This window comes from Scatophagus argus, chromosome 12 (genome assembly GCF_020382885.2).
Source record: "Scatophagus argus isolate fScaArg1 chromosome 12, fScaArg1.pri, whole genome shotgun sequence".
In the NCBI taxonomy this organism is placed as follows: domain Eukaryota; kingdom Metazoa; phylum Chordata; class Actinopteri; family Scatophagidae; genus Scatophagus; species Scatophagus argus.
Window position 1 is genome coordinate 7,917,746 of NC_058504.1, and position 26,773 is coordinate 7,944,518.

At 37.7% G+C, this 26,773-nt stretch overlaps 1 protein-coding gene across 10 annotated transcripts in view; it reads left to right on the forward strand.

Moving 5' to 3' along the window:
* diaph2 (diaphanous-related formin 2) overlaps positions 1–26,773 on the forward strand; it is a 337,446-nt gene that overhangs the window by 214,844 nt on the left and 95,829 nt on the right. For all 10 annotated transcript variants that reach the window (XR_006844809.1, XM_046405286.1, XM_046405289.1 and 7 more), the window contains one exon: positions 3,610–3,739. Coding sequence is in view for 9 of the 10 variants with exons in the window: in XM_046405286.1 (XP_046261242.1) it covers positions 3,610–3,739 (130 nt within the window). In the remaining variant the exon portion in view is untranslated. The remainder of the gene's footprint in view (positions 1–3,609; positions 3,740–26,773) is intronic.

The window sequence follows — 26,773 nt, forward strand, 5'->3', positions numbered from 1 at the left end:
CCATCTACATCCCATGTGCTTCAAGGAGTTGCATTTGTGCACACTCCATCCACTTGTACCCTTTAAACAAAATAGATAAGACACATTGCAACCAGCTAGAATAAAATGGTAACATTTAAGAGGCATTTTATATAGGTTGTGTTAAAGAAAAGATTTGAGGTAAAACTTCAGGCAGACTAAGCTCTTCAAGGAGAGTAGTCCAAAGCTTAGAAGCTCTGGCAGTTAAAGGGATGAGCAATCATTAAAAATGGCCCCACTTTGACATAGACCACCTCACTACAACCTGTGGACAAGTACTCCACAGCCCCCGGCACAGTTCTCACGATAGCTTAAAGCTGAACTGACTGAAATTCCTGATGTAAAGTAAGAGCAGAACATTGGGCTTTATGTATGAGTCCCTCAACAGAATGTGTTACTGCTGCCAACAAAGGCTGTTTTCATCAGAACATAATTTGTTGCAAAATACAGTAAATTTGCTACTGCCATAAAGAAGTATTTCCTTGAAAACTGTGTTGTGTTACCTAAAGGTGTAATGATTATTTCAAGTGACATAGTTACAAATATGTATGTTCAGTATACAATAACATGGCCTTATAATGTTTGATATACTTGGGCTTGTTAAACCCAGAACTTGTCAGTCAGACTGTTGTTGTTCCATGATGTCTGCTCTAGAAGATTAAGACTCTCAGTATTGAGTACTTACTTACAGTGAACTACTGTTTTTCTCCTGCAATGAGGACATATCAAGGAATACTTCCAACAAGACAAGGTACAGGGTAAAAAGTAGGGATGTTTCTAAAGGCTAATTTTCCTGACTTTTAAACGATAGGTTTAAACTTAGACTATTTTAGTCTTCTAAAAGTAAGACTCCACCCAGAAAACATGAAAAAATTAGTATAATTTAATATATATACAAGATTGTACATCTTTCAAGAGCCACTTGAACCTGCACATTCTTCACACTCTTCAATGGACACAACAGTTAATTGGAGTTTTTAACATTAGTAACAGACGACTTTTTTACTTTGAAGACATGACTTTTCAGTGCAAATTATGTTTAACTATTACTGTGGCAGCTAATGTGACACTTAAAGCCGCTGAACAGCTGCATAAACAGGCTAATAACTCATATGCTCGTCATGGAGTCCAACCTCTGTTTCTCGTCTTTGATAATATATTCATTTCTTTTACATGTTATATTCAAGAAGCTATCACCATTGTCCGTACAGCCAAACATTTCACCTGTAATACATAGCATTCCCCTATATAATTGAAGATCATTATTCTAAATTATATAAAGCACAAAGATAACACCTACTGGACCAGCATGGTGTTCTACATAAATGTAACCCCTGAGGACTCCTACATGTACATTAAAAGAGGCAGTTTAATGTCCTACTTCTATTTCTGGTGCCAACTAGCAAGGGTAGCAAGGTTTAAATGACTGGTCTACTAATCACACACATCCCTAGTAAAACACAGCAAAAATGCAATAAGCTGCTGAAACAACCTTGTTGTTGTGCCTCATATTATATTTTTAAAGCTCAATTTTTACAGAATATGTGACAAACTTTTTTAATAAAATTGAAAATGATAAGCACAAATTTTACTGTACAAATGAATCCATGAGAATTGTAGATATTATATTAAAAGTGCAGGTTGTGTGGTAAGGGGTCTGTGAGTATAAGGGGTATTTGCATGTTTTGCTTACTCTGTGGTCCAGTCTTTATTATTGTCAGTGATATTCACCTCACAATGCTAATATGCTTCCAATTTCTTCAGATAATTTTAACGGCTGACTTATTACCTGAACCCACATTGTTTCTCCACTTACACCCTCTACACCCAATAAAACCCCCCAATGTGCCCATTTCCCTCCCCTGCATGTGCACTAGATTAGTTCATGTTAAATATTCCACTCCAAATCATTAACATGTTGTTTCAGTGAGTCTGTGGCCAATATATTACAATCTAGAGATATACACTACACCATTGTACCACATTATTTCAAATTAGTGTTTCAGTAAGTGCACTGTTTGTTAACATTTACAAATCCCTAAATGATTTTGTTTTACCTCTCCCAGTTTACCCTCTCTTTATTACATATTACTAATATTAGTTAGCAGATGAAATCAGCACACCACAGATGAGCTTTTTGTGTGGTAATGACAGTTTGGGGTATAACAATAAACAAATTAAAATTTAAAATCCATGAAATTAAATTGTGATTACCCAACGTGAGCAAATGATTGATCCTCATCTAATGAAAGTGTGTGTGTGTGTGTGTGTGTGTGTGTGTGTGTGTGTGTGTGTGTGTGTGTTGGTGTGTAAGGGTAGGCCTCTGACTGCTTATACTTGCTTCAATGCACTGTTGTCTAAAAGTGTGTGTGTGTGTGTGTGTGTGTGTGTGTGTGTGTGTGTGTGTGTGTGTAGGTGTCATGGTCACATTGTAGGGACCCACCTTGTTCTTGCTTTACTTATAGGGACAAAATGCAAGTTCTCACAATGTAAATCATTAAATATTAGGATGAAGACTTGCTTTAAGGGTTGAAGGAAGGGTTAGGTTAAGGTAAGAGTTAGGATTAGGCAAGTAATGTTTATTGCTATGGTTAGGTAGTGGTTGAATATATGTCTATGTAATGTCCCTAAAAGCGATGGAAACATGACTGTGTGTGTGTGTGTGTGTGTGTGTGTGTGTGTTAGAGAGAGAGAGAGAGAGAGAGAGAGAGAGAGAGAGAGAGAAATCATGTACACACGTGTTTGCGGATGCACAATGGTGGGCATGTCCAACTGCAGGCTGTTTATAGCGTGGATATTATCAGTGTGAGTACAAAGAGGTGGGTTGTGCTAATTAGTTTTCCCAGCATGCAGTTGGAACAGCATGACCATCTCAGCAGAATGAATATGGAACAAGTTCCCTATGCGCTGATTTGGATACTCCAGCTTCTGTGTATGACCATGGACACACACACACATGCATACGTTTTGCAAACACAGTATAGTCTCATTAAACTTTCCTGGCTCACTGTATTCTCATGAGTGTGGTGTCCTTTTACATGTGTCAGTACTGTTTGTGCCTGCATGTGCGTTTCTTTTTCGGTATGTGTAATTGAATGTAAAAGTATGTTAGGCTTCATCATAATGCATCATCATTTTATCTTGATGGAGCTTGGCTGAACAATTGATCAATGGCTGCTACATGCAGTTTCTTATTATCTTGAGCTTATCTAGTCCTGTATGGTACCACTATGGATGCATAAATATTACTATTAGATTTGTTGTTGCCATCATGTAGACACAGATAGGTTTAACTGTATTCTGACATCAGGTTAGACAGATACCATGTTATTTATTTATGTTTTTGTTTGTTTGTTTTCCAAATGTGTGTTCACATTTGAATGAAAACAAGTTTAAAATCACTAAATACAGTGTCAATTTTGCTTTTACCTTGAAAGTCGTTGTAGGGACGGACAGAAAACATAGGGATTGTGTATGGCCTACAACAAAGACTCCCTTCCTGGAGTCAAACTATGGACATTGTGGTTATATAGGCTGTGTATTACATTAGAAGAAAATGACTGATATGTTTTTGTTTTGTTTTGTTTTCAGCTCCGTGACACAAAATCCATCAGTCAGAATACAACACTTCTTCATTTCCTTGCTGAAAAGTGTGAAGAGCATCACGAGTTGATTATGAGGTTTCCAGATGAACTGGAGCATGTGGAGAGCGCCAGCAAAGGTATGTTTTGAGACCATCAGAACTATCTTAGTTTTATTCCACTGTAAAAGTTGAACTGCTAGCATCATCTGCTAATGAATACAAACGGGAGAAGGCCGAGGTCTTTACTTTACTATAGGTGATGAACTACCTAAAGATAAATAAATGCATACATTTGTTGTAAATTTTAGTCTGCACTACAATAATGAATTTACTTTAATTTATTTTAACCACACTATTTTTTTCATCCCTTGACACAAGCTAGCACTCTCTTTTTGTCACAGGAATAGAGTTGTTTGTCTTACCATACTGTCATTCAGCCTGTCAATAAACTAATTCCACTCTAATTCTGTTCTCAAGCATTTGGTGCAATCCCTGCAGGCTTATTTACTTTGTTAGTCTCGTAATTGGTTATTTAATCTAATTCAACTAATTATGCACTTGACTGAGGCTGCCAGCCATTGTGTAAGTGGACTGAATAGACTTTGTGTGCAGTATATATTTAGGTGTCTTTATGCATAAATTTTGAATTACATCAACTTTGTCATTTCATGAAAATGGAGGAGATGCAGTTAATTACCATTTATATATTGAGACCAGTAAATAAATAAATGTTTCTTAAGCAAAACCCTCAGGAACTATTTAAGAGGAAAGGATGCATAAAATGGTTTGCTTTGGGGACAACATTTTTTTTCTCTGGTTTGATTTATCATACACATTATTAAATGGTATTTTCAATGGCATACTGTAACAATGATAGAGCCTCCATCTTTGCATTTTATTAATTAAGACTTCTGAGCTCAAGTAGAGGAAAGGTTACCATTTCTAAATGAGCCAGGGATCTTACTTTTAAAAAGTCTGCCTCGTTTCAAGCGTTCTTCCTTCTTTGGGGCATAAAAAGTTTTTTGTTTTTTTCTTTGCAGTCATTTTTGCTCAGTGTGCTTTTAGCATGTTAAAGCTAGGTGTAAGAGAAACGGAAACCTCTACTGGCTATCCTTAAAAAATCAATTTTGTGAGATTCACTCAGAGGCACGGAAGAACATAGGGATCAGAGGCCATGCGCTGGCCCAAGCCTTTCGGAAAGCTTTTACTTCCTATGGAACAGTAGAGCATCACTGCATTTTTTACCACTGTTTTCTGACCCTTCATCAGAGGTGGTCTCTCTTTTGGTAAAATAGCTAAATAAGATTAAGTGAAGCTGTGTATTCACCTTAATACACAAATTCATAGACCTATGAATGACAATCTCCTCTGATAACTGCGTTTTCTGAGTTTCTATTTGTTTTTTACCTTAACATCTTTGAGCTACATAACGAAGTAACAATGAAATTAAAACTAAACCAAACATATCAAATACAAGACATAAAACTGACAATGAAAACTTCATTATCTCATTGGTGAAGAGATAAAAAAAAATAAAACATGTTGGTGTACTTTTTTGGGTAATACATTTCATGTGAACAAATCCGTGTAAAGCCTGTTGCCCAAGCATGTGATTTCTGATTGTTGATTGTCAGCAGCTTGTCGGAGAGAGGTTGACTTAAGGGGACGCTGGCAACCATGTAGGGGGATTCAAATGCAATCAAATGGCCATCCACCATGGTTGGTAGTTGTACAATTAATGTCACTGATAAGTGCAATCAGGCCTGGATAATTTCCCCAGCAAACCACAATTTTCTCTGCCTTGATTTGCTGCTCCAGACTTTCACTCCTCCGGTGCACAATTTCTTCAAGAAATTGCATTAGCATGTTATCGTCATTATTTTGTTAATTCACCACCTTCACCACCCTTCAAAATGTTACACATTGTTTTTACTATAGTAATCGAAAATATTACAGTAGACCCTTACATGTTTAAATAAGGAGTTATTGCTTTGCTAGTTTTTCTTAATTGCGTCATTGATTGCTCAATTGTTCCATTCATTTTTTTTAACAGACTGATATTCATGACAACATTGTATTTGTTCAAATTGCATTTATCACGAATAAAATAGCAAAAGGTCACGCTTAATTAAAATAGTGTGATGATATTTTCTTATTGTTTGATGTTTTTTGATATACTGTGCACACTGTGGGTTGCTGAGGTCATTGCAATCAAGAGACCACTCGCTGATAAATGCACATGTAGAAATACTGTCTTGTGGACATCACCTTTGTTTTAAAGGCCACATGTTTCTCAATAGGGATGATTGTATATTGTTTTACATCAGAAATCAGTATAGTGTAGTATAGTACTTATAGACTAGTCTGAGTGCAGAGGAGAGTAAGAATGGAAGGAAAAAGGCTAACTTTAAGTAAGACCAGCACATAGAGATGTCCCCTTATGAGACTCCTCCTCTCTCCTAGGATTTTAGACATTATCAAGGACCACCTGTATCAAGGTCAGTTTTGATTAAAATTCACTTTATTATGTAAAGAGGCAGGGACAGCAAGCTGCAGACATTTTAGATGAAATGTAATAAAAAAGAAGTGTTATGATTTTAATAAGTATGTGCAAAGGGAAGTAAAAGAAATAAAAAGACACCACTATTGTGTAGATATATAATGAGAAACTTTTTAAGGGTTAGCAAACATATAGCAAGACATTACAGCAGTGTATTTAAAAAGATGAAAAAAAAAGTCTGCTTCTAACAGTAATATGTCTGATATGGTTTTTCCACATTAAAAGTATAATAACCTCCTCATTATTATTATTATTTTTTTTCTGTAAAATACGTCCACGGTTTGTACACTGGAGGCTTCCAATTACCAGATCACAGTTGTGATGTGTGAACCTGAATATTGGATGAGGGTTGGAGAGGAGCAAACCACACAAATTATAACAAAAGTCAATAGGCAAAGATTTCTGTGGCCCAGGCCTGACTAAAGAAAGCTGGTAAAATCATTAAGGTCTGAAGTACAGACAAGGACGCGATCTTGACAGAATTCTTCACCAGCATATACTGTGGCACTTTTGTTCAGACAGGGAAGAGCAGCTAAAGAGACACTACTGTCGTCCAGGAACTCGAAATCCTTCAAATCTTACTAAAAAGCTACTGGAGAGATATATCGCAGCAGCTTATTGAATTGCAGTACAATTTTGACCTTGATACTGTATACTATGTCAAATTTAGACTTGAGACCAATCCAAACCTTTTTTTTTTTTCCCGTAGTGAAAACACCCCAGACAAAATGTTTATCTTTTTGCATGGACTACATAGATTATTAAAAATATGATAACAAAGTAGTATTGGTAAATAGTTATAAAATGGCAGCTAAAAGTTCAAAACAGCATATTCCCAGTTTTGGTTGCATTGGAAGAGAAGGCTTGACTTTGTCTGTACTAGCCCTTGTAGGCCGACATACAATCAATTATTCCTTGTGTAATTAATTCATCAAGCCTGACACAGATTGTCCTTTTTGGAAGACATCAGTGCTGTTTGCCAGATTCAACCTGTTGCCTTCCCTTACCGAGAGACCAATTCTGCTTTTTCTTATTGGCTTTGTATCCAACCTACTACTGTATTTCAGTGTGAGCTCCATCTCTGTCTGAGCAGAGGATTGGTAGCCTCTCCTGCTACCATGTCATTTTGGATCTGTACTGATAAATCACTCTGAGGGATGAAGGATTTGAAGGAGGCATGGGTAGCTCCAAGGGGCTCAGGCCTTCTCATTGTAAATGCTCTTTTTTTTTTTTCTCTGTCTCTGTCTCTCTCATATCCTTCCTTCTAAAATGACTGGTCACACTGTCACTGCTTCCAGTTGGAGTTTGCTATAGATGTACATGTTCATCCTTTATTTGCATTTAGTAATCATTTCAAAGTCCAGGTAATGTTAGTGTTGACATCCATTTTATGTTATCAAGGCACCATACAACCTTTATCCATTGTGTTCTTTATTCATTTGCTTTTTCAATTTTCCTTAAATGGACTCAGATTTATCATTGCTGCTGGCGTTCTTGTATCAAACTGGTCTGAGATATTAGCTAATTTTCCTGCACTTGTGATGGCTCAGTTCCTCTGTTGGACTGATACAGTTTACTATTTGTACCGCATACAGATTGTTTGTCTTTCTCCATTTTGTCTGCCTTCTTAAGTTTTCTTTTTTTATCGTTGAGCATACACTTTCATAAATGAAAGACTTTTCTTCAGTTTCAGCTTCAGTCTCATAAAGACTACTTACCTTTACATTAGTTTTCCTACCCACTATCTCGTTTAATTTTGTTTATTTCATTGTCCTTCCATGCAGCGTAGATATTTCTATGATATAGATATGACCGAATGCTTCATATTTATTGTATATGCATTCATTCATAAATGTGCTATTGTAGGTTGAGACTATAATAATTTGAAATGTAGTCCTAGAATCAGCTATGTTCATAGCCCTGACCTTATCTTAATAGCAGTAGCAAAGCCTTGAGAGAAGTGTCATTGGCCAATTTGCCTTGTTAAACACCCCCAGAGAGATGAATATGCAGAGCCTGACAATGGAAGCTAAGTCTGTGTGGTGATTCCACTCAATCAGTGGTGCACTGACAATCTGTCTTGACAATCCGGGAAAAGAGGAAATATGACACAAATGTTCTCATAAATCTATTTAGTATAAGGCATAGCCAAGGGCAAAGTACTTTGGAGCCTGTGAGAGAGAAAATGGAGAATGAGGAGGGGAAAAAAAGATGAACTCTGAGGATATTAATACCGCTGTGAATATATCTATTATCCACATTCATTTCAAGGCACTGCAGCATAATAAAGCAGTGCCCATTTCCCATTTAAACCCCTAGCAGTACTTGGCTCTGTATTACGTAGACAAAATGCCTTTCTGGATGGGGTGTAACACAGAAGGGATCATTTGTCTTTTGGTTTCAATGGAGTTGCAGGGAATCATGGGGTTGGAAAGTTATTCCCTCGGGCCAGTCCAGGGAGGGTATCTGACTAAAGTCAACTGCACAAGCTGAAGGAAGAACAGACATAATTTAAGCCAAACATTTTTTTAAAAAAAAGAATAAAATTGTTTTTCTTTGTAAAAGAAGCGCAAGGGACATGGGAAGTTGACACTGTACAGTATATCATCATTGACGGAGGTTGACACAATTTAAAAAGTAATGACAAAACACATGTTATTGAAGTTTTGGGAACGTTTGGAAATTGCCTTGCGAGTATCTGGGCTGTACAAAGCCAGTGACTAGCTCTGAAGCACCATCAGTAGATGTTATATAGTACATGCTGTTTGTGTTAAAAGGAGTTGGTAACTGTTCATTAAAGAGACCTGCCCTAATTTTATGTTCTGTTTTCCATATTTAGTCTTGCTTTTCAAAAACATTATTGTATGGAATATGTTGATTCCACGGAAACGTTTGTTTTTTTTTATTTGATTTTTTTTTTGTTTTTTTTTAGGATTCTGTCAACATTAGTGCATACAAGTGTTGCTGGTTGTGGGCCAATCACACGTCATGATGATAGTGAGCTTCAGGTGTTCGTTGTTGCAAAACAAAACAAAGCTCATGAGAAGTCATTGCATGTATTATAAGCCTGGACAGACATGGCTGTAAACTGACTTGACTGCAACTTGACTGTTTAGTTGATTTCAGTAACAGTCTGGCTCTCTGGTTAGGCTGTCTGAATTAGCAGTTTTCATTACTACGGTGATATGCAGCCACTTGAAAAATTGGGAGCTTCACAACAAAGACAACCACCAACACCAACAACAGCCTTGCTATTTCACACTCAGTGAAGTTTTCCTTTTAAGATTTGTAGTCAAACGTTTCCATTCTCCCTTAGACGTAATTGAACGACAATCTGATTTAGGTGCATATTAATATTCTCGATGGGAATTCCATTTGCCAGTTAATCGTGGGAGTTAATAGGGTGTGGTATGAAGCTCTAGAACGTGCAGTATTTCAAGTTTACTGCAATTTATAAAGAAGGAAATTGCATGTAGGTAAACCTAAAGAATTGGAAACAAAAAGGGAAGAATTAAAAGAATTGGAAATTGAGATGTTTTTATTGGAATGCAGCTTTCATCTTTTGCTGGACATGTGAAGGTCCCACAAGATCATACCACCATGCTGCTTCCAGCAGCCGATAATCTGCTAATGCCTATAGAAATTATGAACAAGACAAAAACCTTCTCCAGAGTGCACATAACTCCAAAAGTTGGAGATTCACTTACCAGTGGTACATTGACCCAGATAGCACAGCCAAGACAACAGAGGCTTCGTCTCTGTATGTACTTTAGAGGCCCAGCCGACCCCCTGGGTTTAAACCTCTTTGAAAATCTGTGGAGAGACTTTAAGATTGCAGGTCACTGAAGCTTCCCATCCAGCCTGATTGAGATTAAGAGGGTCTGCAAGGAAGGAGAGAAAAACCCCAAATCCAAGATGACTTGAAACTACACTCACTAGTTTTAAATCTCCCACAATACTGAAGAAATAACAATGATCCTTAAGTTTTAAGCAGCACAGATTAACTAAATAAGTCAGGTGGTTGCTTTAATGTACAATTTGAAGTTTTCAGAGCCCAGACTCATTTGGAAGAAAGTGTGAATGCTAAATAGCGACTGGTGACCAGTCCAGCGTGAACTCTGCCTCTAGCCCGTAGTCAGCTGGGATAGGCTCCAGCGCACCCGCCACCCTGACGGAGAAACGGCATAAAAAATGGATGGATCGATGGATAAGTGTAGTGGATGAATTGTGGTTTATTTAGGTTAAGTATGTTTGTAGAATCTGTTGAAGAGCGCGTAGATGCACTTTTCGTTTTGTCCGTTTTATGTTTGGTGTTTCTGGCTATCACACTTCTGCTTAAGTTCCAAGTGCTGTTAATGACTGTGGATTTGTTTACGTAGCCCTTCCTCTGCTATGCTGGGACCTTTCCGTCTATCTGCTCGTGTGTTTCAGGGCCTAAACATCAAGCAAACTCCTCGGAAGTGTTTCGTGTTTGAGAAGTCATCTTTTATACATCACAGGGATTTGGCTAAGGGTGCTTGTATTATTAAAGGCACAGTCTTCAGTAATACACAAATAATGACAGTCTTTGGAGTCTTGAGACTCAGTCTTCCAGTTGATTTGACTGGACATTCTGTGCATTTCTGCACATACATGATTAGAGTTTTTTTGTTTGGTTGTTTTTTTTAAAAAAAAAAAAAAAAAAAAACATCATTAAACTGAAGCCTGGAACAATTTCATTACTTGAAGGTTTGAACATTCACCCACACGCCATGTCATTCTGTGGAAGGCAAAAAGAAAGAAAAAATATTTAAAGCCTGCTACACCAAAGCTACTGAGTTTTCAGTTTTAATTAAATTAGAATCTTTAAATTAAAACTGTTTAATCTGCCTGCCAGTATAATGTCAAGTACACATGACCATTAGTCATCTTAATTCGATTGCCGTGCCAAGAAATGGAAACAATTTCCCCACCAGTTGTTTAAGGTGTACTCTTTCCTGACCCCTGAAAGTGATAGAGCAGGATCAGCGAGGGCAGCAGTTTAAATGGACAGTCTGTCATGAAGAATATTAGGAACAGGAAACAGATCTGTCTAGCTCCACCAGCTCAGGATGAGTGATGAGCTCTGGAGAGTTTTCTTTTTTCCCTTTTTTTTTTTTTTTTAACTGACTTCATGGTGGATGAGGAGTTCATTGTGAGAGCAAAACAACTGTTCTCTAACTCCTTCTTCCTTCTTCTTTTTTTTCTTTCTGTCCATTTCTTTTTCCCTCCACCTCTGATTTTGTACTTCTCCACTTTGGCCAGCCAGTATGAATGTCGACAGAGATAGACACATGCAGGGAGGCCAGCAGCCCTGCTTAGCATCAGGCTGCAGTCCGTGACAGCAGATTTCAATGAGAGCTGACAATGGGACCAGGAATGAGAATAATGCTGTTTGCCAGCCTAGAAATTCAGCCTGTCACAGTAGACCATTTCCCATGCTGGGAGTGTTTCGTGAGCTGAGGTGAACAAGGAAGCTCCCTTTCAAATGCAACTTTGTTTTTCTATACTAACTCATAACTAGAGCCAGTCCACCACTGCAGATTAAACTGTTGCATTTTCTTGCTATTTTTTTCAGAATGTATCAATAGCTGATTGAAAAACTGGCCACTTTAACAGTTACCATTGGTAACCAGGACTCAGTTTCATATGTGCTTAGATTTTTCAAGCACTTCAAGTATAAAGTCCTATTTTAATGGCATACTGCGTTTGAACTCAGGACCCAGAAGAAGAAAATCCCAAGGGACCCAAAGTAGCTAGTCCGTGTGCATTTGCAATAAAGGGAATGTTATCTGATGCACCAGAGGCACATGGGAGAGCAGAAATATTTACTTTTACTTTTAAATGAACATTATCATTAAGACACCTGGGGTTTGGTAACTTTCAAATTGCAGGTTGTTTGTTCACATGAAGAATGTTTCAGAGACCACATGGCTTTTCAGTACAGGTTTTCTTTACTGAGCACTCAAAAAGGCAATATATGTATCTCTTTTTAGAGAAAACGCTACAAATGGGCAACAGTTCTTCAGAAACCTCTTATTTTTCTCCTCATTTTTGTCTAGTTACGCTTAATTTTTCAACATTTTACCTTCTTACTTCATCCACAATACATGCCTTTTTACAAGTTATAACCTGGATCCATCTATCCATCCATCCATCCATTTTCCATACCGCTTATCCATCAGGGTCGTGGGGGATCTGGAGCCTGGATATTTTTCCAATTATGTTTATTTCCAATTTCCATTTGTTGTTTCCTTTAAACCTTATATGTAGTTCTGATTTTTTAAGACAATTTTATAACTTAATGGAATATTTCACGAAAAATCTTGAGTAATAAATAGCCTCCTCATGTAGGTTTGAAGGATGGTTCTGAATAGTCTGTAACTCACTCATTCAAGGAGGACAACAGCCCTGTATTCCAATAGCAACCCAGAATCGCTGCAAAAAAATAAACAAACATCAGACCATTCATATGAACTTCTCAAACCACTAATGCAGCATAACCCAATTCTCTGCCATCAATGTTCATTTGTAGTTTAAATGCACCACTTCCAGCCAAGCCTCGAGCCTATGACAAGGCAATAGCATGATATAGAAATAGTATAAATACTTATGGTGTGGAATGCTTTCCTGCTAACCACCCACTGTGTCCATATGAGGCATGTGGTGATCAAATACATCATTATAGCCATGTCAATTTTTTCCCCCCTGAAATGTTTCGTTAATTATGCTTATTATGGAACTCTGTGCTTGTTCTCATGGTTAGTATTTTATATTTTCCACAGTACCATCTTGTAAGTCCTGAGCAATATCTTTTTCCTAATGTAACCCTTTGGCTGTTTGCATGGAAGTATCAATATGCTGTAAAAACTCTTCCTGTAACAAACTCTGACTGATAGGTGCAACGGTGCCATTCTCCTCAGTGTTTCAGATCTCCTGTGATCAAGTGCACCCATTGTCACAGTGCTTGACATCTGCATTCGCTTGAGACATTATCGCGAACCTTGATTTACAGCATGCATTGTGCATTGATAAGAGCTTGTAACATGTGGTCAGATAAAATGCTTTTTACCTGTCATTCACCTGTTGTTGAGCAACAAAACTGCTGTATTTTTGAACTGTAGCAGTCACTGACAGGACACCTTTACTGAACATGAGGGAACTTCAGTGTTGTGTTCATGGAGAAACTCGTGATAGCATGTCTGTCAGGCAGTTCTGATAAGTCAGATAATGATGAGGATTGTTGTACAAATGAGCAGGAAATTGAGTTTTCTCCAAGGTGATCCCTGCACCCTTCAGATAAGGCTCTGTTGAAGCGTTACAATAACAAGTGCAAGGATTTTTAATATTGACTGACTGAAAGAGCAATATCTGCAGTACAATATGCCCACACTGTTCAGCATTTGTGGTTGTGTGCGTGTGTGATGGCTCAGTGGTGAGATCTATGTTAAAAAGTCTAAGCTTGCCAAATAGGTATCATACTGTACTTAAATCATTCATTTTAGCATTTACCAGAAGTGCCCTTCCAATTTCTCCTTCACATACCACTTATTTTATATTAATTCTTTTCAAATCCAGCAACAGTGGGATATGAAAATGTAATTTATAATCCAAGGTTGACAGATTTGCTTTTGGGAGACTTAATTAAAATTCATAGAAGTGACCAAAGACAGAAAAAAATAAGAACTAACCAATATATTTTTTCTCAGCCATGAACCACGTGTTACATTGAAATGAAATAAAATAATTTTGCTTCAGTGAACATCCAAAATGTATTTTATAATAATTGTAATATCTTACATGTTAAGAACTATAATAATGACTGAAAACAGGCAAGTGTTTGCTTAAAGTGAAAAGACAATAAGAAGTTCACACCAACTTTACTGATTTTAGAAATGACAGTTTGGGTATAGGGTGGTAAAAACTCCAAAATCCACGCTGTATCCCAAATACTGACTATGCAGGAGACGATTAAAATATTTAATTCACTTCTGAGTTCGTGTGATACTTTTCACTGCCTTGAAAGTCTTAATGCTCTTGTCTCCAAATCATGTAGGCAGAAATGTGCTTTAAGTGTCTCTCAAAGATTAGACATGGTGTGTCTGTGTGTTGGTGTTGCTGTACATTTGGGTGTTATCCTCTTATGGTTTTATTCCCTTAAGAACGATGCCTCCCGCACAACTAATTGCTATTTACAGAATCAAACATTTTTGCAAATGGCAAAATTTTAGATTTTCTCTCAAATATGAATAGAGAAGTCATCTCTTAACTTTAAAATATTTGTCATAAATGAGATTGCGCGGCATTTATTCATTATTTATTAATTTTTCAAATCAACAGAAGTTAAGTTTATTGTCATTATTTAGTGCGCAAATTGCCCTTACCTGTAATATCACCATGCCATGGAGAAAAATACACATCTTACCAGATATGCAATTTACCCAAAAAGCCAACAGATCATTTACTGACTAGGTGGTCATTGTGGTCAAGTGACTGTTTTTTATTTTTGTCTTTTTTTCTCCTTTCAAAACCTTTGCCTCTATTGACCACAGTGTGACAAAACGTGTCTGTGGCTCAAATGCTTTCATAAGAGTCTGAGCAGCTTTAGCCAACCCCTGCATAACAGTGGAGGTGGGAATTGATTTTGGATACCAAAGTGGGTCATTTTTATCATGGGCTGTCATCAATATATAATTTAAAAGCATGGCCTGAAGCGAGCATTGCAGGACTGCTCGTTGGAGTTTTACAAGGCCCGAGGGACTACGCTCCCCCTGTGCCCCATTGAGTTAATGCATGCCACCATGTGTGAAGATTCCACCCTCACTCATGATTTATACCCCCAGAGGAGCAAAGACATAGCAGTGCATAGGTATTCACTGCTGGTATTGCAACATTTATATGGTAGCACTTGTAGGTTTTTGCACGGTCTTCCGTGACCATACTTATCCGTATCTATCATGAAAATCATCTTACACTTATTCATTCTTAGTATTCCACACTTGTTTCTTTTTTATACATCCCAGGACATTATGCACTGCTGAATCACAGCAATACTGCTTTGTATGAAGCAGTGCACCTATAGTGGTGTCCTGCAGTCTCCCTCAAGTGTTTACAGTGATGAGGCTGGTGACATCTAGTTCTGCTGTAGAATGTAGGTTGAAAACAGGTTTGTTTAGTAAACACTAGCCAAATCCAGCTTTCCGTCAGAAGCTGCTTCCTTTATGTAGTACAGACCATATTGAATTTGTTTGCCTCTAAGATGTAAATCACGGTGATTTCCTCTAATTTTGTTCCCAGGCTATGTTGAATGAGTTTAATTTAGCAGCCAGCACTTTTTTTTTTTTTTTCTCCAAATAAATCTTAACAGGTCCTGTCAGTGACCTTTCTCTTACATGATGATTTGCATTTTGCACCCTTTTTTCCAGCTCTGTGATATGGAGTCACACTGTGTGATCCATATTCAAATATTATTTAAATCAGTTGCATCGCATTTGCATGTGAAATTGAGGATTTGAAGCCAGGTCGCCTGCATACTGATCAGAGGGACAACCTTCATTGAAGTGAGAGTTGATATTGCAAATAAACGTCACAGGGTATTAATTGTCATGAACACTCCGTTCTATATTGCACACTACTCTAAGAGTGTATTTCCTTTATGTAGTGAATCTGATATCATTCTCAGCCCCTTTTGCTTTTCGCTCAGGAAATGATGATACTGTCTTCAAATGCTGCTGTCTTTCTGCAGCTCTTTTTCAGAGGGTTATGTCATCTACTTATGTTGCTGTGCAAGCCAGTGAAGGGTTGTTATATGGCAGTACTTTTGAGAATTTGGAATGACAGTTTTACAATAAGAGAGAGACAGTTTTTCCTCAGATCAAATGAAATTAGGGATATTGCTGTCAAATTAGCTTGTTCATTTGTTCAAGATAGTTTTAGGCAAGCAAACAAGATTAATTCAGTTTCAGTTATTCTTTAACAATAAAACTCATTTTTATGATTTATCTATGTATTTAAAGTGTTGCTGGACCACTTCAGACATTTTCCCTGCTCCGTGCACTGAGTTCATATCCTAAACTCTGTATAAAGCAAAGATAAAGGCTGAAACAGAACTTGATTTGACCATTTTAAAGTACGCAAACGTGCTGCTCTTCATTTCTTTGCATTTCATTTTTTTTTCCTCCACTGTGAAGTTAAAATTTGGTGTCAAGGAAGTTATGTGTGGCAGTTTGATGGTCATCCACAATTCAGGTGTCTGGTGTCTCTATTTTTCTTGTTCTTTGCCTCAGCATGGCAGACCAGCTGAGACCTGCTCCTTACAGAAAGGTCTGTTTTTATTCCACCAACTGAAGCAGAGGTAAGGAGGGACAGAATCGATTGTTGTGGGCCAAATTGAACCTGTGTCGAGCTGCAGGCTGCCACGAGATAAAGCCTCTGATGCTGTCTGCTGTGTTTATCATCAGGTGGCCTTTTCTGTATGTGCTATGCTGCGATTTTGATGTGTTAAGTCATAATAGGGGAACCATCATTCTTTGGAGGGGCTGCCAATAAAATCGCAGACACAGGGGATTATGTTTCATGTCAGCCTATTATTGTTTTCAGTATACTTCTTTTTTTCTTTTTTTTGCAACTGCAGAGGCCTTAGCTTCTTTTCATCCTCCTTTGTTTGGGTTAATTTTTTGTTTAAATTCAAGAGGTTAAGTTTTCATCATGATTCTCTTTAAGTGGTTAGCATTTTTAATTCTTTGTGGGCCTCTGTTCGTTCACGTAAGCCTTCCTGTCGTGATGCCGACCTTGCCTCGCATACAGTGGTGAAGCCTTGGTCAAGAGAAGAGATATGTGCCCATTGAAATGGGTTTGGTTGGTTTCATTATTTGCATTGCACTCTGCATGTCGAGCCTTTCAGTGAATGTCTGCTGTTTTCACCAAAATTATTTTTGCATTTCAGAAAACACTCATGGTTAATTGGCACCATGAAGCTTATCATCCCAGAAAGGCCACCATGAGTCATTCCAGTAGATCATTGCCAGCTAGAATCAAAGTTAGCTATTGATTAACATCCAAATATTATTATTAATATAATACTATTTTTTTTTTGTAATTGACTGGAGAGTAAACTGAGTCAGCAGCTGTCTTATTTTTGAACAACTTTGGTACAAAGACATGTCCTGCCCTTTCCTTATGACATGTTATTTCTCAGTCATCTGGCAGTATTGAAGACACAGCAGCAAAATAGTTCCATTGCCACTGACTATGTCCCCCACCAAGCCTTCGTATTTCTCTAAGACTGATAATTTGGCACTGTGCGTGTAAAACCTTGGCAGAGGATGCTCATACAACGTGTTTGGTCTTGAATATGCCCCAACAACACAGTCTTTCACAGCCTGTGTGACCCTTGCTTGTGGTTTAGTCTTAAGAATCTCTGTTGCAGGATAGTCCGTCTTAGCAAGACCTCATGTTGTGAGCCACCATGTACTCAGTGGAGTTTGCTTTCTCTGTTACACAAGTCATTATCTGGGATGACCAGCTAAATACTGCCCACCTGTTTCCAGAGAAGGTGGGCAATAGCCTCGTAGCTAATCAGGCAGGCCATTAGCAGGAAATGACAATGACTCCAGTAATTTTATGGGCACATTTAAAGCTTTCTTTTTTGAGGAAGACGATGATAATCCCCTCTTTCCGCCCTTGGGCTACGTTTCCAAGCTGACTTAATCAAGTGCATAAAAGAATCATACCAGTGCTTCTCAAGCATGCAGCATAGATCACTGTGATGTGTTTAGATGCTAGATGGTACCCAAAGCTAAACCTCCCTTTGTTCTTTCAAAAGAGACTTGGAGGAGAATATTCACATCTGAGAGTCACACCTTGGCTTTATAGTTTATAGTTTCCTCATGTCTCACTTTGCCTTCAAATGCTGATCTTACACAGTCAACAATAACTGGAAAAGGCCATATTAGGTATTAGGGACAATAACTAAGAGACCCCTTTGACACATAACAACAGTGTCATTTTCCTTTCTTGTCCATATTTTGTTTTTAAACTTTAATGATAATCCTCCACAGTCAGAGGCTTCTACCTCAGGTCCAGCTTCACCACAACCTTAATTTAGTGTTGCTGTGCTTTTTTGTCCTCAATACCCTGAACAGAGTCTCTTATAATCACTGACCTGTAATGAACACAGCAGTAATTATCAAATTAAGCCTGGCCAGTATAGTAATAACTGAGCATAAACTACCAGTGTTCTCGTGTGAAGTGAGAAAGACATGTACATAGGCATAGGACTCCAGTGAATGGACTGGTGATCCAAGGGCTGCCTAAACATTGTGCAAAAGAGAATCTTGTCACACATGATTCTTGAATAGGAGCCCTTTTTGATGACATAGTAGGGATTAATTCATCCTCTTAAAGATCCTCAGTCTTCAGTTAGATTTCAACCCAGACCATCATCTTTCTGCTTTCCACAGTTCAAATTAGATATTGCTGAGAAGCATTGACTAATTGAGGTGTAAAACCAGGGAAGTTTTTAATTTAAATAAATAAATAAACTGTCTCCCTAGTGACTGAAATCATTTTGAAACAACGATTCCCTTCCCAGGATGTGTTTTGCAAAAATACTTCAGTACTTTGAAGGTTAACATTTGATTTTCTTGGTGAACTATATTCATAGAGTAGCGCAGAACATTCAGGGCAATGGCAGCTTTCAGCAAAGCCTAAAGCTGTTGGTTATTACAACAGGCTGATTGGCTGCGAGCTACAAACCCCCCTAAGTAATGGCTAAATGGGAGCACACAATGAAGCTGCCTTGGGCTACAAGATAACAGCACAAACACCCCAATACTGTATGCCTTTTGCAGTTCTCCTTCCCTAATGTTTTTGGCAGCACCTGAATCAGTCGATTTGTAACTGGCCACAGGCATCACAGGGCTCATCTCTGTCCACAGTGTGCTGAGTTTGCTGACATTTTCTCTCTTATTTCTCTTGATGGAAAAACAATAGATCTGGTCATTTCTACTTCTGGGATTGTTGAAAAAAAAAACCTTCCTGCACATAGTTTGTTAGAGTGAGGACACTGAATTAAAATTAGAGCCTTATGTACCATTGGTGGGTTTTTTTTGTGAGAAGTGCTAACATTATTTTCTCATTAATGCAACCTTTTAGTTTTAGACAAACTGATGCTTTTGGACGAGAGAGGTTCAGCTGATATATTCTCAGAAACAACACAATTGGATTTTTTTTTCTTTTGTTAGTTCACTAGCTGTCGTGTTGGAAATATTAGTTTTCCTTTTCCACAGTCTGGTTTTGACACAAATATCATAAAGCTTGAATATATTCAGGAAAAGCTAGCATTAATGTTGGCATTGATGTTTCAGCAAACTAGGAATTAAGCTGAAATTTCAATTTACATTTTAATTTCCAATTTTCAGATGGTTTGACGGTTGGTTAAGATGGTCTTGTGTCGTCACGCATGAGTGATGTGCCACCACCAGCCCATCCACCTTCTGATGAGAAATTCAGCTCATATCCATGTAATCAGACATGAATTGCAGAAATGTTGCTGTTACACTTAGGAAATATATAAAACTAACATATTCATGGATAATGGAAATGGACAGTATTAACTTTCAATTCTGGTGACTGAGCTGATTGACTGTCGTACTGGTGTTTGCTGTAGTGCATATTGGGAGACTTATTTCTTGCACCACAGGCTCGCTGTGTTGTGTGTATAGTATTATCCTGTACAAGAGTGTACTACACTGTAAGTTTGGCCTTTTACAACTTTTATACATTAGATTTTCCTTCCTCTCCCACTCTCTCTCTCTCTCTCTCTCTCTCTCTCGTTCTCTCTTGCTCGCTCGCTCTCACTCTCTTTCTCACTCGCTCTCTTAAATTTAAATTAAATCGAACTGAAATATTTTTGGCTGTTGGAGAACCCATAAAGCTTAATGAGATTTTGGCAATTTGACTTAAAATTTCTCATTTCATATGGTCACCCTATGCATCGGCGCTTGTCATTCTCAGTCCTTCTGTTGGCCTCAGGAAAGTGTACACTGCCATGTGTCCATTCCAGTTCACATGGAGTTACCAGCTGCTTCTTTTCACTTGTCAGTGAGATGTGGTAAGTGGACTGCACTATTCTACCTTATTGAACTAAGCACAGTTTGCCTCTCATTCACCCATTCACACACCCATGGTGGCGGATCAGTTTGTTTGGATTGCAGTGCCTTGTTCAGGGACACTTTAACATGTGGACAGGGGGATCCAGGGCTCAAATCCGGCTTAGCATCTGAGATTTGACGAGATCTGATGTTCACAGGGTGGCGATACCACAAGTACAAACATGTGCAGTAACAATTATGATTGTTTTCAGTAATATTTTTGCGTGTGTATGCTTATGTGCTTTTAAATTACAGCTTTCACTGCCAAAGTGCCTTTCAGCATGTTTTTTTTTTTTAATATTATTATTATTTTTTAAATACAGTGATTAATGTGAGAGCCTTTTTGTCTCAGACTTTCACAAAAGCCGGTCAATTCCTCTATTTTCCCTTATCTGTGTCTCTGTGTGTTTTCATCATGCCACATACATCACAGTCACGGATTGCTCCCAATTCTATATTCAACTACTCTGTAAGGGGAAGGGGAAAAATGAGAAAATTTGCCAGTTAATTCATCTCCCTGCTTGAAAGTCTCATTACACCCCTGATGAGTTTAAGGATTGCCCAAGGTGGAAAGAGGCTGTGTTTATGGCACGACAATTGTGCTTATCAACTCTCCGTGCCTCATGTGATTGGAAAACAAAAGACATGCTTCAGTCAAATTAATACTAAGCACATCCTTGTGTAAATACTGTAAGTACACTTATTATTTAAATGTATATTTCTGAAGAGATGTGATGTCCCGTGAAGTCTTTATATGGTGGCTGCTAAATGAAGACAGATATGGTTGGAGAGAGAATTGATCTGACCTTTCTCCCTGTGTAAGTGATATGAATCTTTCCACATCTACAAGATTAGTGTGATATAGGGGCACACGCAGTCCTAATTTAGTCAGTTACATGTAGGTCACAACACAGCTACAAGTAGAAGTGGAACACGTTTATGTAACCAATTGGGTTTTCTCACAATTGTAAGTGAAAAGTGGTTGTTATTGAAATTTTGCATGTTAAATATTCAGATTTTGGCACCACTCAGACAGCGTTGTGTGCACAGATGAGTTTATATCACAGGGTCACAGGTTGACTTCTGTTGACTGGTGTGGTGGCAGCTGGATCGTGGATATATAGTTACTGTAAATAATTCACTGAGTTATTATGCAGCGAGTTACTCCAAAGAGTTTGAAGAAGTTGACCAAAAAAAAATCATGTTTGACACTGAAAACATCACCTTTTCAAACACATTGTCAGGTTGCTGGCTCACACACCTGCTGACAACAGAAATGCACCTGAATCATTCAGAGATAACATAACTGTGTGCTATAGCTCTGTGAAATGTGACAAAAAAAAAGCGTTGAGTGAGCCGAATAATTTTGGTATTTTTCTCTCAGTTGTTAAGTCATGGTCATTGTGGGATCAGCGTTTTTATGACCCAATACTCTTCATATGTGAGTATGTATGAGTTACTGAGGTTAAGGTTCTAATATACCTTCAGTGTTTGTATTAAGGACTGTGCTTTAAAAAAAAGAAAAATGTTTTCCTCCTGTTGCTGTCAAGTTGTTTGTAGAAGTTCCACATCTTCTAATCAACCTATTTAATGCATTTAGTTGCCAGTTCTGCTCCACTGTTGTTAGGGAACCACTATAAACATAAAACCGGTATGCTGAGGGGATGTGACCTACCATCTGACAGATGCCTTTCCAGTGTGACTGCTCAGCTTAAAGCCAATCAAGAAGAGCCTGCCTGTCTTTTCTCCTTTAGTGAATACATAATTTGTGTCTAAATCTCATCAGTAATCAAGGATGATGATGATGATGATGGCAGCAATTGGCACAAATGCCAGAGTTCACAGAGCAATATTTAAAAAATCTAAAGGATTTCTGTCTCTGTGGATGGATGATTTGAATGAAATGCAGAGTGTGTAAGGGCCAGCATTTCTGATTGGTAGTGTGGTCGCTTGGGACTCATGACCTGATATGTACTGTCAGCAGAATGGACAGGAATTGCAATTTTCTGTTAAATGTAAGCAAGAGCCAAATGTGTGAAAGGTGATTATCAGTGCTGTGAAGTCACCTCTTGTTAGTGTTTGGCAGCACAGTGATTTTGCTTTTGGTATTGGAGCCTTGTTTTTTGTCACTGAAGACATAGATTCCTTTTAAAGGATTGCTTTGACGTTTGACGTGGGAAATATGCTTATTCGGTTTTTACTGCAGTGGATGCAAAGATCAATACCACACCCATATTTGCCCATTTAATGTGAAACTAGAGCCAGGAGATGGTTAGCTTAAAGACATACTGGAAATAGGTAGCAGTTAGCCTGACTTTATCTAAAGGTACAAAAAACATCTCTAAAGCATCCTAAGATGTATCCACCCCGTGTGTATATGCAGTTTTATTAGAATCATATGTGGTGATTGGGGGGAACAAATACATCTGTGCTGTTTCATCAGCAAAATGAAAAGAGCGATTCAAACACAGTCCTCACACAGTCATCACCCACCCTTACACTCTTCTCATGACTCATGGACCACCACACATGTGCAGACGGTTAGGCAATAAAGATCTAATTTCTGAAATATGCTCAGCAGTCCAAAAGATAATTTGAACAGACACATGTTTAGCAAATGGGTAATAGATTCTTGTTATAAATTCAGAAATATATCTGGGGAGAAATCAGTAAAATGTACCTCTCAGCTGGAAGGTAGATCTCATCCTAATTCATGCATCAATGTTCCTCGCTTAGAATGTGGACAGCAGTTACAGCTACCACATTACATACTGACAACATTGTGATAAACAGATAAATTGTGTGTACATAGTGAATTGTATTTCTGAGTTTATATATATTTTTTTCTTTTATTCTTACTATATTTTCCATAATTTATCTAAGCAATGTCATGGCTTATTTCCATCACCATAAGACAGATACTGCTACATAAAACATCCCATTTCCGATTTGCTTTAGGAAAAATATTTAGATTTTTATAAAGAGCCAGTCTCATCTGCCTCACCCAGAAAAAAAAAAAAAACATTTAAATTTAAATGTATTAACTTCAGCAAGATTTGTGTAAATATGGCCATATAAAGAGTTTCCTCTGCCTGGCAAAAATTATCTCTCACAGAGGGAGCTCTTGAGCTGCAGATGGGAGCAAAACAGAAACCCAGGTGACAGAAGGGGAAGGGGAGAGTCTAAGGAAATGAGTGAACAACAGTTACTAAAATACAGGACAAGGAAGAGACAGCCAGACAAGCAGGATAAAAACAAGGATGAAGACTAACAGTGAAGGCATCTAAAGCACCTCTCTTAGCCCCAGTTTGTTGACCTTGATGCTGTTAATAAAACCACACCATCAGTGACCAACTGAGATTACTTAGAAATATTAAATCTCAGAACTGAATCGCATAAACATGACAAATAGTGTTATATTTAAAACAGAAAGTTAGAATAGGTTAAAATAGCAGTATTGGAGCTACACTATAGAAAGTGATGGTAACTAAGCTAAGTCTGAAAAAGACTGGCTTGCTGAAGTGAAGTTGCTGAACTACTCTTATCTGCTCTTATCGTTCTGTAATTACAGTACTATTATTACTATCATCCCTGCTTGTGCTTTTCAGTTGTGAAATTGTTGTATACGAGAGATGAATCATATTTGGTAATGTATTTGTATTTACACATACCTGTTAAAGCACCTTCAGTGCAAATGGGACATTTTAAATAAGCATGCCAAAGATGGAATAATAATCAAGAAATGAATAAATGTGTTTTGTGCCATTTTGAATTTTGAATGAATTTTGATACTTCAATCAAAAACATATGCTTAATTGCTGGCTTTAGTTCCTGGTTTCTTCTGTGTAAACGCTGCAGGCAACCTTAGGCCAGTTATGATGGATTAAAGGGGATGAAAATGTTTACTTAACCCACCCAAAAGAGAAAAATCACCCAAACTTGTAATTTTCCTCATTCAGCTTTTTTGGGTCTTTTATTGCTGTTGTTGTTGTTTGTTATATTAATATTTGACTTGCATTCATCAGGTGGCCAGAAACACCACTTGAGATGAATGTAAATGTTGAACTGTACTTGCTAGAGGCATGGACTAATAACTGTTTTTATCCAAATATGCTAGGGAACTTCCCAACAACAACAACAACAACAACAACAAGAATAGTAACATTGATAACAATATGTCAGATGTTGTTATCATGGATTCTTCTTTTGCTGTCTTCAGATCAGTTGATGTTAAGGCAGGGTGTTGTTTAAAAATATTACAATACAATTACCTGTACCCTTACAATGATTCTGATAACAATAGAGATCGTCATCCATTGTCCAGTATATAAATGGAAGAATATAATTATGTTTTGGAAAATCACTATTCCTCCACATTCAAATGATTTTTTACACAAATACATTTGAAAGTCTTCAGATTAATCAACTCTGTCAAATTCACCGCTCTTGAATTCATTTTGCCACTGACTGTATGGGTTGTAGCAGCTGTGGTAGGCCAACCCCATTAAACACTTGCTGTGATTGGCTTTTAGCAAAATCATACAAATAGTCATATTTTTTCCAGATCTGAAAGCAAAAATAAAAAAAATCAAAATGTAGGTATTGTTTGACTAGAGAGATTTCAATACTACGTGGTACTGGGTTATTTTGCCCAATATCTGAGGTACTGAGTACCCAGCTCTAGTTTAAGTAATTTGTTAAAAGCAAAATTTTCACATTGAGATAATATGGCATCTAAGTGATGGCTTAACGTGTAAATCTCAAAGTGGGTCTTAGAGACAAAGAGTGCAGCATTATTGACAGTCACGAATTATGACCTTATGCGTGGCACCTTTTTTTTTGTTTCTTTTAATCGCTCCTGCAAAGACTCAATCAACACTGTACTTTACACAACCTTTATCTGCTTGTGTCAAGTCTGCTTATGAAAATCCACACAAAACCTTTTCTGTGCCGCATGAAGTTGATCTTGCCTTCAGGAGATATACTCTACAGCATATTTAACCCTGTTGTAATTGGATGTTATCACATAATAAATGAAGATGATGGCATGACAAAGATGTTTAGATATAAATCTTTAATTCCTGAGTAATAATACATAGATATTTTTTTTTTAAAAAAGGTTTTCCAAAATTCTAAATTGGACATGTTGTATAATATTGGGAGGCAGAATTGCTCCTTCTCAGTTCTCAGGTGTCTCTGTATGTATGAATGCGCCCTTGGGCTCGCTCACACCCCAGTAATGGTTGTTTGTGACTCCTGCATATTACATGATGTTGTTATACTTAATTTAAAATATTTAAAAGATGGGATTTTGTTTTTGTTTTTAACGGTGTTCTTGAGCTCAAAGACTATTACACAGAATCTTGTTTTTTTTTTTGCGTTTTGTTCAATAATTGCTCCATTTCTTGGCTCTGCATTTTACACATCCCAGGCAAGTCAATAAGTCAAGTAAGATATTGGGTTTCTTGAATCTAGAAATGTCAAGTGAAGTGTGTCCCTTAGAGGTGTCAGGTAAAATAGCCTCTGCTATGTGATAAGGTGCAACTTTGATGTTGTGAATGAGGTTAGAGGCATGAGTCAACCTCTGCAGGCTGTTATGACCGCCGCAGCCCCATCACTGAGCATCTCTGCTGTGTATTACGTTCAGAAAAGTCAAGTTCTGTCCCTGCCTCCAGAATGTTCTTGTTGCTTTGAATGCACTGATTTGAAGTATTTGATGTTAACTTTACTTACCATTATCATCATGCAGAAATTAGATATGTTTCCATTCACTTGTTCAGTCATTGTTGATGTCTGCATGACTGTGGGCATGCAGACATCAAGAGCACAATAATAAATTATGAAAGAAATTCAGTTTTATTAGTCATTTAGTCACTTAGCAATCATTGGAAAACTGCAAATAAGTTAGAGTAATAGCAAATATGACTTTCACAAATAACCACACTTTGCATCTGTTTATTTACCTTGATGACAGCTGAGTTTTGCATTCAGTAGTATTCTCCAGCTCCATCTTCTTCTTTTCAGAAATATATCATAACAATATCACAGAATAATGTGTCTTGGCAAAAAAAAAAGTCTTCATGACAAGCATTTAGATGGTTGATTGTCAGGAGAGAGGAGGTAAAGCACTGCACCTCTGTGAGTTTCTTATTCTTTTTATTTCAAAGGGCAGAGACTCACATATAGTACCAGTACATCGCCTTGACTGATTCCCTCAACAACTCCTGGGGAATTGTCATCACCCCAGGTCAATGTCTAAACTTTCCCATGCATCAAAATATATTGTAATTGACTCCATTTGTAATTCCTCCAGAGATCTGGCACTGGGCTGGAGCTCGGATAGCTGCCGAAAGCAATAAAGTCTCACAGACATGACCTCTATTGTAAAAAAAAAGAAAAAAAAATCCTCCTTGTACAGTGCAGGGTACAGTAAAGTATAGT